General features: G+C 37.6%; 1 protein-coding gene across 3 annotated transcripts in view; it reads right to left on the minus strand.

Annotated features, from left to right (window-relative positions):
• Window positions 1-562: 562 nt before the first annotated feature.
• The window catches only part of LRRN1 (leucine rich repeat neuronal 1), a 40,525-nt gene continuing 23,461 nt past the window's right edge, over window positions 563-17,626 (minus strand). For all 3 annotated transcript variants that reach the window (XM_055342918.1, XM_055342919.1, XM_055342921.1), the window contains one exon: window positions 563-9,625. In XM_055342918.1, coding sequence (XP_055198893.1) covers window positions 7,179-9,329 — 2,151 coding nt within the window. In that variant the 5' untranslated portion in view covers window positions 9,330-9,625 and the 3' untranslated portion in view covers window positions 563-7,178. The remainder of the gene's footprint in view (window positions 9,626-17,626) is intronic.

The raw sequence follows: 17,626 nt of genomic DNA on the forward strand, positions 1-17,626 counted from the left end.
GGGTTGCTCAGTGGTTGAGCTTCTGCTTTCAGCTCAGGTTATGATCCCGAGGTCCTGGGATCCAGTCCCACATTGGGTTCCCCACAGGGAGCCTTTTTCTCCCTCTGCCTGTCTCTGCCTCTCTGTGTGTCCCTCATGAATTGGTAAATAAAAATCTTAAAAAAAAAATTAAATAGTTTTTAATTCTGAGCTTAAATTGTGAGATTTGAAGTTTGAGTTCTCGACTTGACCCGGGGTTCTTCTTCCTTGTGGTTTCGTGCCACCATTTCATCGTTTTGGTGGCATTTCTCATACTGGGTGGTCATTTATGTGGACATCCGTCTTCCTCTGTTACCTGGAGAGCATGAGCACAGTAGGCTCATTTTCATGCCCCTAGTGCTTGACATACAAAAGATAAAATCCCCTGAAAAGAAGAAATTTTCAATACTGGAATTCTATGGAGTAGATGATCATACAGACTTTAACATCATGCTTTCCAAGAATCTTTAATAATATGGAAAAAATGTTTTTTTTGTGTGTATAACAGAAAAAAACCCACTATACAAAACTATATACACCAGGATACTAATTCTATATTCATAAAGACATATATTTTTATAATTACATGTATATATACATATATAACTATATGCAGAGGGATCAAAGATCAGAAGTACACCAAAATTTCACTTTTTTTAGAATTGTGGAATTATGTGCTATTTTTTCCTAATACATACTTTTCTCCAGATTCTCTAGAGTGAACATACATTAGTGTTAGAAGTAAAAAAAAAATAGCATTTCAAAATGAATGGCAGATAGGAACTATCTTCTGGTGTGGGGGAAGGGAATACACCTAACCCGTTAGAATAAAATTAGGGGAAATCAAGCATTGTTTTAAGTGTGTGATCTTCTAACAAGGAAAATAATATGGGAGCATATATTTTAGTTAAGAGTCATAGTGGCTTTCCTTTCACAGTTTCGTCAGTAGAATGGGAGATACTTAAACCAATTTGTCTCTTAGAAGATAAAGAGTAATAGATTTTTTTAATTAAGGGCTATTGAGATCACAGAGATATGGGATTAGGTGTAAAACTCCCCACTTCAACAGATCTCAAGTTAGTATGTCCTCCCTGCACCCCATACCCTGGAAAAATTTACAGGAAAGTTAAGATTAGATTACATAGGGAATTGGAACAAGCCTTTGCTCTGAATAATGTGGTATAGCTTTAAAAAACAGGTCAAATTATTAAAATGTATGACTAACTTTAAGGGTTACAAAAGAAAAAGAGGCAGCATTTTTCCTCTTAAGCCTGTAGCATTAATTCCATGTTAACAAACCTTTTGTGGGAAGGTCCAGGAGAGATCCTACATGGGTCAGGAAACCTACTCTTTTTCTTGCTCCCCCACTCTCAGGAAAGAACTAAACCAATCAAGCAAATGGGATGGAGAGCCCAGTACTGAGAGCTTCTTTAACTAGAAGAAAGTTTAGTGGCTAATCTTGCGTTTTGGATTCTGACAACCAGGGTTGAAACCTGGACTTCATCACTAATGACTGGTGAACTGAAACTCAGCTTCTCCATGTGAAAAATGGAGATCTACTTCTCATAGTTATTCAAGGTTCCATGAGATAACACAGGTCAAGTGCTTAGCACATCTGGAATATGCCAAGTGTTTCACATAGAGCGATATATGGTATCTACTCAGACTTCCACCTTGCCCCACCATTTTTAAACAATTTTCTTCTTCTGCAGCTTCACTGTCTTCCATTTGTTTATATGCAGATGTTGTCACAAACTTTGAATAGTTGTCCTTTAATTTTATTTAGTCTCTTTGGCTTGCTGTTGTTTCCATGTATTTATCTCAGGTTTGGACCTTTAATTAGATGCCTGTAACTCGGAGGCCCACTGCTGGGCATTATTTTCCTTTGCTCCTTTTTTTTCCTTTTGTCTCAAGTGCCAAACTGACTTTTGGGCTATGTGTTCTACATGCCTGATCCAGATTTAGCCTGCAGACCATTTTATTTTTTACAGATCATTTTATAAAGGAATCCCTGTCTCAGTCATATAGACCCCTGAGTTAACATTCTGCTCTTACCAGCATCTCTGAGGCTGGGTACCCATTTTTTTTTCTTTTCTTTCTTTTTTTTTTTTTTTAATCATTCTCTAATGTAAGGATGATAGGACTCACCTGGGGCAATCAAGAGGATTAAATGTAAATGATCTAGGTGAAGCTCCTAGAGAAGAGCCATATACAGTGTTTTCCCTCCTTATTCCTTCAGAAGTCACTATGGTAAGTGGTTTGTTCCCTCCCCCCTAACCCTGTTTCCTGTTTATATTAGTGAGACATGCTAACAAGATGACTGATACATTAAAATATTACTTAATTCAGGACAGCCCCCTTTTTAGGAATTCATGATCATTCTGTCAGGGCCCAGGCTGAAATTTACCTTGTCATTTTAATCCTATGGGAGGAAGAGGAACACCAAGGAGGAAAGGAGAAAGCAGCAATGTCTGACCCACACTGTGCCAGAACTACTTTAGTGAGGTACAGGAGAATGGTTTTGCTTCATCAAAAGTAGTATATAACTGACAATGGGATATGTTGGAGGAGGCTATTTCCTTTATTAAAAAAAAAAGAAAAAAGATACCTTTTTAATGTCCCATGGCTTCCAGATGGACTCATTTGAGGGAACAGTTTCCTGTGTATAAGTATCCCACAGACTCCATGAACATGGTGATTCTACAAGTCATTTGTTTCCAGGTGTGTCAGATGCCGCCCTTACAACTACCCAATTACATGAACTTCACATTTCCCCACAGGTGCTTTTGAGCTAAACATGAAATTTGTCAGGTTTTTTTTACATTGCCTTCCCTGGTTTACTGCTAAGGAAAAGAATGAGCTTGGAGTCTCCTCCACAAAATCTTTAAAACTTTAATTTTCTGAGCAGGTAACAGGAAAGTATAGGGAGAATTGAAGATTTGAATTAAAATTTAGCCTGACATAAACAGTTTTGAGGCGAAGCTCACAGATCCCCAGCACATAAAGCTTCTTAAGGGGGAAGAGATAAGTGCATTTTAGACATAAAATGTCCTCTCCCATTAGCTCTCTTTGGTGTACTGTCTTTCCCACATGCCCTGTGACATCCAGCCTCTGCCCTTTCACAGATGCGCCTCTCTCCACTTTTTAGAAGGCTGCTGGACAGAGGAGAAGAAACTGGAAGTGAAGGGCTCCAGTGTAGTCACCCTCCTATGGAGCTTTCTGGTGTCAAGCAAATGACTACTCCTATGGGCCTTAGTTTCCTTATCTGTAAAGTGGAAAGAATAATACCCAGTTCATTTGAACTGTTTTGGGGGTCAAGTTAAATCTTCAACTTCTCAGGATCTATAGGATGGAATAGTACCGAGACATACCAATGGTAAAAGGCTGTGGGAAATGCTGTGTACTTTATTTTAGTGCCATCAAGTCTCTGAGGAATTCTACAAAATAAAACAAACAATCAAAACTCCCACTCATTTAGTTCCATTAACCTGTGCTGGGCAATGCCTAACCAAGTTCAGAAATAATGAGTTCCACTGTCATCTTATTTTTACCATGGGCCCTAAGTTTCTGACTTAGGGTTTGCAGAACAAGGGCTGATCCTTCTCTCCAGAGTTATGTGGGGGCAGGAGAAGAGAGCAGAGAAATCATACCTATCTGAGCCCTGCAGAGATTTTTAGACCAAGATTATTCTACAGCTCTGGAGGGTGATTCTAAAACTCATCTTAATAGAAATATTTTACCTCCAGTTAACAATGAATAATAATAATAAAGTCTATTTGCAACCAGGGTAAGAGTGAAAAGACTGAGGTAAAGAAAACATTTTCAGTTGTAGTTAGAATGCATCAGAAGTAGTTAAATTCCCCTTTCCAATGACTAGTAAAGCAGAAAGTATGGTTTTCCTGTCAGAGTGCTACAGATACAAAATATTTTTCTTCCTCCATTAATAAAAAAACAGCAAGGAAGAAAAGAAAATGCTTTGGAAGATGAATGCAGAGATAAAAAAAGAAAATGGCAGGTAGAGTTGATCGTGGGGTTTTCAGCAAATGAATGAATGAATGAATGAGTAGAAAACCACATAAGAGAAAATAATGGACTTTAGTAGTGTTTGTTTGCTAAAGAATGGGGTTGTTTCCTTTTTGCTAAACTAAACCCACAGCCAAATTAGAAAAAATGATATTCAAACATTGCATTTGTTTTTATATCCATGGCATCAGTTCAATATGTCATTAATTAAACAGGCAAATTTGAGAATGCCTGTTTTAAGAAACACCTCCAAAAATAACCTCGTAAAATCAGGTTAGAAATACATTGTATGTCCTGAGGGCAGCAGGAAGCCAAAGGGAAATATGAAATTAGCAAGTGACCTGTAATAGTCACTTCACTGGTCAAGGTGATATAACCTTCATTATCAATGAGGAACTACTTTGATGCCTAATTTCACTGGCTGTCTAACTTATCAAATTGAATTAAGCACAAATGAAGAAATACTTGGCTACGGAAAAAAGTACCATGCCATTTTGCTTTCTATCAGCTGAAAACCAACCCAATTAGCACAGACAAGGAAAAATAAGCTCAAAATATTTTATTGGAGGAGTAAAAGTTAAAAGGGACTGTTTTCCCCAAACTAGCCTGGCAAAAGGTAGTTGACAAAAACACTTGAATTCCCTGGTGCTTGCTATGTAACCAGAATAGAGAAATGGTTGTTTTCCTTCATTTATTCCACTAGTATTTGAGTGATGACTATGTGCCAGGTTCAAATCATTGCTTTATAGGATTAACAATGCTTCCTCTTTTCTCCTTGCTCTAGGCCTAATGCTTTGGTGCCACTCCCCTTCATTGCTTGCAGAATTACCAGGGGTTTGTTAGATGGTGTATTACTATCTGTAGACATTTGAAGACAAGAATCACCCAAAAAGGAAACTTCCCCATGGTTGCATTCAAAGCAATTTCAATTCTTTGGGTTTCCTACATGTATGTACTTGGTAATGTCAACAATGGAGAAGCTTTCCTGACCCTCCAGTTCTGCCCTTGTGCTGAATTTTGTCCTGAGTAAATGAGAATTTGAGGATATAATGCATTTTTGAAGCGAGATCACTAGAGGTTGTTGAGAACTGTGAGAGACAAGCTCTGCACAGGAGTCTAGAGAGCCGCAGGATCCAGAGCAAAAGATGAGAGTGCAGTTCTCAGTGGGCGGGAGAGTCTGACCAGGGCAAGTTACAATTCTTCTCTGGGTATTAGTTTTTCTCACCAAGAAATGAAGGCTGTGGGAAGAGATGCTTCTACTTCATACGCTTGTTTTGCTGCTGCAGCTTATTTGCTTTAGCATATGAAAAAAACTTTTCCCCTTTAGAAATGGGAAAAAAATTATCTTTTTTTTTCCTAAATGATTCATGAAACAAGGAATTTTACAAAGAAAGAAATCCTTTCAGTTTGCCTCACCTGCATGTTCTTTCTGCTTCCTTCTTGCTTTTGCTCAGCTGGCACCTGCTAGCACTCAGTCTCCTTTTACAGTCTTATCATTCTTGGTGTGACGGCATGTCCCTGGCAGCAGGTGCCATCTGGAGAAGCTTTTCTTTATTTCTCTGTATTATTAATCTGCATGTTCAAATGGTTCCTTGTTCTTCTAACTATATCTTCAATTCTCCCCCCACATCCCCCAACACACATACTTTGTGGAACTGACCTTCTACCTAAATCTAGCTTTTTTTTTCTGTCCTAAATGTCATACATACATTTCCCAGTAAACATTTAATTCTGCCAAACTGTCTCTATATATTATTTGGCTGAAAAATGCCAAATGTACAGAAGTTGTTCAGTTTTCTATTAACCATTTACTTGTCTCAGCAGATATCTCTACATGGATATATGGGCTAATATGGGTCTAGCATATAGAAAGCCATTAAAAAAAGGAATAACATATATTTTGGGATACTGCATAGCTGTATGTTTTAGACTTTGATGGAGAGTGTGGATACTACTAAATAAATTCAGATTTTAACAAAACCCTTACAGAAAAGGAATGTGACATATCTATCTCTTTATCAATGTGTCTATCTCTATTTTTAAACGACATTTACGTATGGGATACAGTAATATGCTTTTGTTCATAAGAATGTTACCCTCCATTAGGTCTGATTGGTAATATTTAAAATATAGAAATACTTTTCATTAAAATATCTTCACTAAAATAGATATTTTATTTGAATATAAAAAGAATTCAAAACTTTTTTGGGCCTAGTTTTAAAAAGCATCATGCTTTAGTTGATTTATTTTGGTGGTTGTTTTAGGGATGTGAAATATATCACCACTGCAACTAGCAAGAACTATAAATGATACATTATTGCAAGTGTTCTAAAAAATCAGAACAAAACTAATTTATTATAGTTCTGTCTTCATTAAACACCACATGTTGGTGAGTTAAACACAACAAAATTGTCTTTTCTTTTAAAAGTGTCTACTAAAGATAAAAAGAATAAGGTAACAATTAACATGTAGTTTGTTACATTAAAAAATCTGATATACATATTTCTATTGCCTGTTAGCTTGTTCTAAGCCTCTTTAACTATTACAAAAAAAGAAGTCATTGTTCAAAGGCAAACATTCAATTCAGTTGATACAACATTACAGTACAGTCAACTAACATCATTCAATAAGGTAACAAATCTAGTCTTAGCTTCTTGAGTTAAAAGTCTGTAGACCAGATTGCTACAAAAGGTTCAATGCTGCTTCACACTGTATGTTAGCTTTTTGGAGGACATGATACTTTCTACTGATGGCTTCAGAAGAAGGGGTAAAAGCACAGGGGAACCCCAACCTGTCATTAATCATTTTATTGAGCATTGTAGTTAGATCAGCATTATTGAGTTTAGCACAACAACTAAAACAAAATAATAATAATAATAATAATATAATAATAATAATAATCATAATAATGATAAGAATAAAAACCAAACACAAACTGGAAGCCTAGAGATGCTGCCAGCCGTGTCAAACCCTTGCGATACGCTATACTAAAAAAATTTGAAATATCCACCCGTCCTCTCCACTCTGCCACAAACTAGCAAAGTCAAAAATACAAAAGTCTTCAACTTGTTACTTTTGCAGAATAAAGCAAAAACGTCTTTGTGCTCCTTACTACCAGAAGCAAAATATCCACTGAGTTACCACATGTAATAGCTTCTGGATGTGTCAACCTGGGTTGGCTTGGTGTCTGCAGAACCATCTTTGTCTTTCTCGCTGTCACCTTCCCAGAGGTTAATGAGTGGTGGGTACAGCTCATTTAGCGGGATTGAAGAAGTTTTTTGCATATACTTTTTTAATGAATGGTGGTAGTTTTTTCTCTTAAACCTTTTAGCAATGTACACAGCAATGGATGCAAGGCTAATGACGGCAAACATGGATCCCATTACTGCAGCAAGGGCTGTACTTGTTTCTTGATCAGAAATGTCCAGTGCAAAGGCGGCATTTTTAGTTGTGACGTTAACACATGATTTTTGAGTCTGCTGATGAATATTAGACACTGTGAGACACACTTCATAATCTGTGGAAGGCTGCAAATGTGTTAGGTTGTACTCATGAACATCTACTGGGACCCTGGCAGTATATGTTATGTGAGGATTGTCAATTTTCATGGTGGCAGATGACCATTTTAAGTTTGAGGTCATGACATTGGAATTAACTTTCCAGGACACTAAAATAGAATGAGATTCGGTCTGCTTTACATATATTTTCAGCACCTGGGTACCATCCAGAAGGGTTCCATTAACCTTAATTGTTACCACACGTGTGTCGGCCCCTTCCACGTTCTGGGCAACACAAGTGTATCTTCCTGAGTCTTCAATTTGTATGTTAGATATTTCTAAAGTACCTTCACTACTTAGCTTGTATTTATCTGAAAGTGTATCCACAGTTATCTTATTTCCAAGAGGAGTGACCCAGTAAATTTCGGGTTCTGGCTCAGCCATGGCCCTACAGTCTAGGAAAACTGTTGTGCCAATATCCATGTTTAAATGATTTGGAAATGTGTCATGAGATATCATTGGGAGACACTGTTCACTTGAATCCTGGATTAAAACTTCCTTTACCTGCTGCCCTCTATATTCAGGAGGCATGGCACAGAACATGGACAAAGGCTCCATGAAACGGATGTTGGTCTTGTTGGAGTTAATCCAATGGATGACACAATCACACCTCAGGGGATTGCTGTGGATACTGATCTCACGAAGATTGGGAAGAGACTCTACTGTCTTTTGGTAAACAGCATTCAAGGCATTATTGTTCAACATTAAGCTTTCCAGGGCAGGAACACTTCGAAAAGCCAAACGGTGGATATAAGATAATTTGGGGTTATTGGTGGCTTCTAACTTTGTGAGTTCAGGCAAGTTATCAAGGGCATAGCGATCCACAGAAACGAGTTCCCCCATATTGTTGATTCCCAGTTCTTTTAGCCGGAGCATATTTTTGAAATCCCCTTCTTGGATTTTGTGAATAGGGTTTTTGTTGAGGTCTAAGAATTTTAAATTTGGAACCTTTTGCAGGGCAAGTTGAGGGACTTTGACCAGCTTGTTGTCATAAAAGGACAGGCTTTCAAGGCTATCCAAGCCCACCAAGGCATTTCCAGGAATATCAGTGAGATACATTCCTGCCAAAACCAGGCTTCTCAAATTTGAGAGGGGTTTAAAGTTCATATCTAGAATTCCAATCACAGGGTTTTCCCCAATCATGAGAATTTCCAGGTTAGGTGTTGAATCAAACCAGCGGCTATCGATAACTTTCAATTTATTGGAGTTCAAGTGGAGCCTTAAAAGATTTTTTAAGCCTGAAAAAGCATTAGCAGAAATAGTGCTAATCTGGTTATGGTTGATATAGAGTTCTTGAAGGTTGCTAAGGTCTTGCAGACAGTAATCAGTCATTTCTGTAATCTGATTTTCCTCCAAATGTAGAGTAGTGAGTTGGGTCAGGTTTGCCAGCCCTACCTCCTTAATATTTGTAAAGTTGTTTTGGGAGAAATCTAGCTCAGTTAAGTTGAAAAGCTGCTGGAGCTCATCCACAGTCTTTGCGATGTTATTGCTCTGTAAGAGAAGCACTTGAGTATCACTAGAAAGGTTGCTGGGAATCCTTGTTAAGCGGAGATCATTGCAATCAACAGTAGTGGCTTCTCTGTATGTTGACTGTGGGGTAAACCAGGGCCTAATTTCACATACACAGAGTTGTGGACACTCACTATTTTGTAGGGAAGACACAGTTAATGAAGTCATTAGCAAGCCCAGCACCAGTTGGCAAGCTGCTAAAACAAAGCTCATCCTAGCCATGCTGGGATGAGCCAAGCTCAACTCAGAATGAGCCAAGCTCAACTCCTGACACTCCAAAGTTTCAACAAAAGGTGAACACTATATAGTGGTATATAGGACAGCAAGCAGAAAATGTAAACATCCAGGCAAAGTCTTGGTTGAGATGTGTATAATTCCAGAGTCCGAAGGGATGGTTTTCAGGAGTTTTCAAAGGTAGGAATCAATTGGGAGTCTTTTAACTGTGTCTCTCAATTCCAGGCATGCCCACAGCTCTGTGGGATAAGTTACTTCAGCCAAATCAAAGTCTGGAGATGTCCCTGAAAATTAGATTAGGACAGGAGTTATGTTTTTTCCACATATTTTCTAATATTATAGCCTTTCTGTTGTCTACTAAAAAGACATAATCACAAATCTATTAACAGAATCTTCAAAGTAACTATACAAGCTTTTAAATTACATATACTTTCCTATATTCTACTTACTACACTAAAACTACCACTTTTACAATTTAATTGGGTAAAATCATCAAATGCACACAAATACTCACAGTTAATAGGGACACTCAGAAGAACACACAGATGTCATCTCTTTAAAAACAAAGTTATCAGGGCACCTGGGTGGCTCAGTGGTTGAGTGTCTGCCTTTGGCTCTGGGCATGATCCCGGGGTCCTGAGATTGAGTCCTGCATCAGGCTCCCAGTAGGGAGCCTGCTTCTCCCTCTGCCTATGTCTCTGCCTCTCTCAGTCTCTCATGAATAAATAAGTAAGATCTTAAAAAAAAAAAAAGCTGACTTTAAAAATTGCCTTTCAAAGCTCTAAAAAAAAATCAAAAGGTCAAAAGCAAAACATGAAAGGCAGTTTATAAAAGACTCAAAGTTCATTTTTAGTTATTTATATTTTATTTTATTTTTAAAAAAGATTCTATTTATTTGAGAGAGAAAGAGAGATGCAGGCTGCCCATGAAGCAGGAAGTCTGATAGGGGGCTCCAGCCCAGGACCCTGGGATCATGACCTGAGCCAAAGGCAGCCGCTTAACTGATTGAGCCACCCAGGTGCCCCTAACTTTTTATATTTTAACTAATTTTTTAAATTTGTTTTCAGCAGTTTTTCATTTCCAAATGGTATATTCTGTAGATGTATTCAGTTAGTGCTTTTCTAGCTATTATTCTTATGCAAGAAATTAATTTAACACAACTACAAAAAGAAAGTATGGGTTTTCCTTATATTCTAACAGTCACAGCTGATCTTGACTGAATAAAATAGTCAAAGGATTTTACTTCACTATTATCACCAATCTTCGTGAAAAATAAACATACTTACACATGTTTAATTTCAACAATCTCGTGGGAATGTCACTGGTCACTTAGTAGCTATAAAGCATGGATATGTTCTTTAGTATCTTGAAGCTTCATCTTCTTCAACTATATAAAATAGAACTGGGGGTGGGGGGGATCCTTGAGTGGCTCAGCAGTTTAGTGCCTGCCTTTGGCCCAGGGCATGATCCTGGAGTCCTGGGATCAAGTCCCACATCAGGCTCCCTGCATGGAGCCTGCTTCTCTCCCTGCCTGTGTCTCTGCCTCTCTCTGTGTGTCTCTCATGAATAAATAAATAAAATCTTTAAAAAAAATAGGACTGGTCATTAGGATTATCAAGGGAATTAAAGGAATCTATATAAAGCTCACAAAAGTTAATTACATTTGTTGCCATACTTTTAAAGGGCGAGAGAGGCAGAGGGAGAGGAGAGAAACTTAAACAGGCTCCATGCCTAGTGTGTGAGCCTGACACATTGCTTGAGCTCATAATCATGAGATCATGGCCTAAGCTGAAAGCAGGAATCAGACACTTAACCGACTGAGCCACTCAGGTGTCCCTCTTGTCATCTTATTATATCTCTCATCCTTATCAGTTTTAGTTGAATAGTGGTTGTTAGAGGACAAATAAATGAAGGAAAACTGAGGGCATTTGATTTTATTTAGTCATCATCTATTGCTTTTAATAAGGTCTTCTGAGGCCAAATATGTATTGCTCATCTGCTTATAAAGATAATATTAGCAGTTAATGGTTCTAGTTTTCTGGATTCCAATCAGGTATAAAAAGCCTCTGTGGGTCCATTGTCTATCTTGCTTTCTCAAAACTAGGCCAGTCACTTGCTAAGCTATTAAAAATAGAGTTATATGTTTCCTTACATTTATCTTTCTATAATGAACGTCAGCTTTGAGTCCTGAAGGACCTTCAGTGACTAGTGTTTTCTTTAGCCTCATAAAATTACTGTAAGGATTCAATAAAATACAGCATATAATGTACTTGAAGTCTAGTGTCCAACACATAGCAAGCATTTGATTCATATTAGCTATTACTATGTACTTTGCAAAACATAGTTATCCTTGTGATTGACCAGAAAGTAAACTAATAGCCAGTAAACAAGTAGCCAGTCCTAAAAGTTCTATTATTTGTCATATTTTAGTAGAAATAATGTAAGCTTTTCCTTGATGATTAGGAACAATGTAAGGATGCCCACTCTAGCCACTTCTATTCAACTTAGTATTGGAAGTTCTAGCCAGAACAATTAGACAAGAAGAAGAAATAAAGCATCCAAACTGGAAATTAAGAAATAAAATTCCTTTTGCAGATGGTACAATCTCACATGTAGAAAACCCTAAAGATGTCACAAAAAAACTCTACTGTTAAAACTAATAATTTCAGGACACACACACAAAAAAGACAAAAGTGCCAAGACTACACAATGAGGTAAGGATAGTCTCTTCAACATATGGTGTTGGATATCCACATGCAAAAGAATAAAGTTGGACCCTTACCCTATACCATACACAAAAATTAACTCAAAATTAAAAAAAAAAATTAACTCAAAATTAATTAAAGGCCTAAACGTAAGACCTAAAATTGGAAAACTCATAGGAGAAAACATAGGGTAAAAACTTCAGAACATTGGATTTGACAATGATATCTTGGACTATAACACCCAAAGCACAGGCAATAAAAGCAAAAATAGCAAATGTGATTAAATCAAACTGAAAAACTTCTGTACATCCAAGAAAACAATCAACAGAGTGAAAAGATAATCTACAAAATGGGAGAAAATATTTGCAAATCATATATCTGATAAGGGACTAATGTCCAAAACATATAAGGAGCTTCTATAACTCTATAACTACAACAACAAAACAAACAATCTGATTAAAAACCAGGCAAAGGATTGAAATAGACAATTCTCCAAAGATATATGAGTGGACAATAAGCATATGAAAAGATGCTTAACATCACTAATCATAAGAGAATGCAAATCAAAACCATAATGAGATATGACCTTATACCCATGAGGATGGCTACCATCAAAAGAACAGAAGTAACAAGTGGTGGGAATGTAAAATGATGCCTCCACTATGGGATACAGTATGGGGGTTCTGAAATTAAAATAGAATTATCATATGATCCAGCAACCCCACTTCTGGGTATATATCCAAAAAAATTCAAAGCAAGATCTTGAAGTTAACATTTGCACATCAATGTTCAATGCAGCACTATTCACGATAGCCAAGAGATGGAAGCAACCTATATATGTGTATAGATGGATGAATGGAAAAAGAGAATGTGGCATAAACACAAAATGGAATATCACCCAACTTAAAAAAAAAAAAAAGAACTCGTCATAACTACAATGTAGATGAACTTTCAGGACATTACCCTAAATGAAATAAGACCACCGCAAAAGGACAAATACTACATGATTCCACTTATATGACTAGTCAAAATTATAGAAACAAAGTAGAATGGTGGTTGTCAAGGATTATGGAAAAGGAAGAGGAGGAATTTATGCTTAATGAGTATTTAAGTTTTACAAGATGAAGAACCTTGAGAACTCTGTTGTATAACACTACAATTGTTTACTTAAAAATGAGAGATGGTAAGTTTAATGTTATTTTTTATCATTAAAAAACATGAATCCATTAGAATTCAGGCCAACTTTTATCACACACATACCAATTAATTAAGTTCCGCGACAAATAAAAAATAGCTTTTTTTTTGTTTTAAGTGGAATTGCCTTGTTCTAGGGCTTACTGGACTAAGTCGGTCAAATGTGAGAAGAAAATGTCCTGCTAATTACCAGAAGGATGTTCCATAAACAAGTCTGGCAGTTTAAAGAAACAATCCCTTAAATAAAAACCCATGGCTTTAAAGGTCCAGAATTGGCAAGGGATGCCTTTCAAAGAGGCCCACAGACAATTATATAATTACATTTGATGCTTCTTTTTTCAATAAGATATGTTTGGGACACTCTGCTCTGAATATAAAATTACAAAAGAAATGGACTGCATGGTCATCACCATCAGTGAATTTGGCACTTTTCTTTATTGTCCCTATACAATCATATGAGATGGGATGTTATTTTAACAAAATCACAGTACTTAGTATGACTTGGGGTTGGATCCTTATGCATTAAGTTCTTATGAAGTTGGGCAAAAGAAATAAGCAATCAAAAAAACATAATGATTAAGTTAATTCTAGTTATATTAAAACCCAGATTAGCCCTCAGTTTGCAAAAAGAATTGTCTTGGGGGATCAACTTCTTCAGTTATTAGATGTCTTACCTTGTATAAACTATGGAAATTCTCTATCTCAGTTTCCGTGCCTAAATTAAGGCTAATTATACATACTTCATATATGAAAATTATGATAACTATAAAGAGCCTGGGAAAGAGTCCAGCATGGAGTGAGCCCTGAGATACTTATTTGAATCTCTGGAACTCTCATCAAGTTTGCTACAGGAGTATTGGGAGGTAATGAATAAGCAAATCTCTTTAAGACCTTTGGGCATGACAGGTTTTGGAAAAAGTCACTGTTATTTTTTACCATTTCTATTATATTTTCAATCAGTATTATTGGAATTAAGTGTTAGAAATTCAGTTACCAAATATGGTACTGTGCTAAATTAAGACCCTATGTAGGCAAGCAAATTATGGAAAATAAACTTTCACCCTGGAGATTAGCATCCTTTCATAGTAGTCACAGCAATGAAGAACTAAATTTTTTATTCCCCCCAAAGATGAAGAAAAATGCCTTCTTAGGACATGCACCTTTATGCACACTGCCTTTGGTGGCCAAATTCACACTGTGCACATAATATTTAGGAAAATAAATGTTTTAGCTTTCTAGGTGCCCAAATAGATCCAGAGCTAATGCAGCATTCAAATTTGTTTATCCTCTTTTGGGACTGGCTTAATAAAGGAACAATGGGATTTTAGTTCAATGAAGCTTTCCTTCTGGTAAAAAATGCAATGTCTCAATACAAATTCTCCCTGAATCCACTCTAATGTGGTAAGAGGGGAGCAAGATGGACCCATACTCCATTTACTAGATTGACCTCCCAGAAGTAACTTCCTATGCCGAAGGCCACCTTAACTTCTGCTGCATATACAAGTGGCTGATTATTAGGCTCAAAAGGCTGTGTGTAATTTTTTTAAAGATTTATTTATTTATTTGAGAGCAAGGGCAGGCTTGGGAGGGTAGGGGGGGCGGCTGAGGGAGAGAGATATTTCAAGCAGACTCCCTGCTGAACATGGAGCCCAATACAGGCCTCAATGCAGGGCTTGATCTCAGGACCCTGAGACCATGACCCTAGCCAAAACCAAGAGTTGGCGAGATCATGACCTGAGCCAAAAGCAAGATTTGGTCACTCAACTGAACCACACCTAGCTACAGGCACCTAGCTACAACTTTTAGAAACAGGACTTTAGAGTACAGTTAAGAGTGTGGCTTCTGGAGAGACAAACCTGGTTTCAAATTCAGTTCTGTGACCTTCGACAAATTACTGAAAAAAAGATTTATATATTTATTCATGAGAAACACGGAGAGACAGAGAGGCAAAGACACAGGCAGAAGGAAAAGCAGGCTCCCTGCAGGGAGCCCGATGTGGGACTTGATCCTGGATCCTGGGATCAGGCCCTGAGCCGAAGGCAGACACTCAACCGCTGAGCCACCCAAGTCTCCCTACTGAAGCTTTCTTTGTGAGTCTCAGGTAACTTTTTTAGAAAATGGAGATCATAAAACATACCTTGCAAGGGTGGGGAGAGAAACAGAATAAGATATTAAAATGTAAAGTTTTTGGCAGAGGGCCTGGCACATAGTGCCCAATAGATGTTAGGTATTATTATTTACACGTTTGATGTCTCATTGGCTCTGAGTCTTTTTAATGGGTATTGAGTATGAAAGGAAGGAGTAGGAAGTTGATTGAAATCAGCAGAGGGTACCTTTTGCGACATTAGCAACTACAAGTTCTAAAGAGTGGCCAGAGGCTTCGAACAATGTAGATGGCTAGTGCAGGTAGAGCCATCGAGAGATCACAGCAAATCCTTCTGGAGGGCATTTCTTATTTTCCTTGAGAAGGAAATAAGGTCTAGCAATACATTGTGAACAATGCATCTGTATAGGCTATTTTTATTTTATTATTGTTATTTTTTAAAGTAACCTCTATACCCAACATGAAGCTCCAACTCATGAACCTGAGATCAAGTTACATGCTCTACTGACTGAGCCAGCCAGGCGCCCCTGAATGGATTGCTTTTAAAGACATTAGTTTCTTGGACTTTTGTCTGGTCCTAGCCCTTCTTGAATCTTAGATTTCTTTTTTCAACCACTTCCCCAAATTATGTTCCTTGTTCACACATTATCCAAAGCAAAACACCCTGTAGTATGTGTTAGTGATCACAGATGGAGGGTTCATATGGGAGGAAGAGCTATAATAGTCTCCATAACGCATTAAGGAAACAATAAAGTCTCTCCCCTTGCAAGGACATAATGGAGCTTGCTGAGGCTCTTTTGCATAAGGAACTGTTCCTGAGAGCCCACATTATTCATCAGCAAGCAGTGCAGCAGCATGTCTGAGTGGGCCGAGCAACAGAATGAGGACACCAGGGAAGGGATTCTTAATTTTGGTTTCACCACAAACTTCCTAACTGACCTTGAGCAAGTCTAGTAACTTTGTGTCCTATTTTATTTATCTTATAGTAAGTAGGTTGAGAGGAAAGGTAGTCACAGCTTCCCAGGCTAAGAGGAACCTCAGGAAGTCATCTTTCAACCCATTCTCCTGGTGTCGTGAAAAACTACTTTTAGCCATTTTCTAAGGCAATCCTCCTCTTCTTTCCTTCCTTTTTTGTTATTAAATTGTTATTGGGGCAACTAGCTTGATTATGCCAAGATCTCAAACTCTAATGTTTTCTGGGGCTAGGGTAGGTGAATCTAACAAAGTCATGTAAGGAGCTGGAGTGTGCATGGACTCTAAAGGCATCCAAAAATGTTAACTGTGTAGGTCAAACAAAAACCATCTGCTTTTAAAGGCCTGTGGCCAGTTTGCAACCTCTGAATTATATATAAATATAATAATAATCTTATCAGCTATAATGCTGAGCTAATGTATTTGATAAGCAGATGATTGAATATCAATTTTAAACTATTATTGGTAAATACTCCATATGTGAAAGCCTGTAATTAGAGACTCAGTATATTACAGTCTGAATCTTTGCTCAGAAGAAAACTTTAGTGGTTTAAAAAGAAGTGTTGCATTTACAAAAATTTCATTTTACACTTCTTTGTTTTGGAAGACCTACTTTCAAAGGCAGGCAGAACCTTACAGGTCCCCTAGGTGATCCAAGATGACCCAGTTAATTGGCAGAGAAACAAAATAAAACCCAAATGCCTTGATCCCTAATTCAGAATTTACTAATCAGACCACTTTAAATGTTTATGGTTTTCCAGATTCCCAGAGAAAAATTTGTCTGTTCTCTAGTTTTATTTTACTTTCTTCTTCTTATATTTATTATTATTAATTAATAAAGTCTCAAAAAATCTCTGGTATATTTTGGGTGGTATAAATGCACTACTGTGCAAAGAAGAGGGTGAACACAAGTGATCTTTTGATTCCCCCTCATTTTCCTTCCTCATTTGGGCGAGGGCAAATCCATCACACTGCAGGTGCAGCATCGGCCAACATCTCTGGGAAAAACCCAAAGGCGCAGCTGGTCTCCAAGCTTAGCATAGAAGCTGGGGTCACAATCATTCAGCTCCTAAGAGGATCTGGGCATGGACAGCACATTAGTCCTTGCAGGTTTGGCCAGGCACAGTAAATGACAAGGCTAGACTAAATGGACTAAAGAATTACAAAAGAAACTTAAAAAGAAGAAAGAAAAGTGAAAAGCAAAAAATCCAGACACAGCCTGCTGGCATAAATCCAAATCCAAGTAGATGCCTTGGCCTGGTGGGGAAAGGTGCTTGCAGAAGAGCCCTTAGGAATACTATGTACTTCAG

Source organism: Nyctereutes procyonoides, unplaced genomic scaffold (assembly GCF_905146905.1).
Source record: "Nyctereutes procyonoides isolate TBG_1078 unplaced genomic scaffold, NYPRO_anot_genome, whole genome shotgun sequence".
In the NCBI taxonomy this organism is placed as follows: Eukaryota; Metazoa; Chordata; class Mammalia; order Carnivora; family Canidae; genus Nyctereutes; species Nyctereutes procyonoides.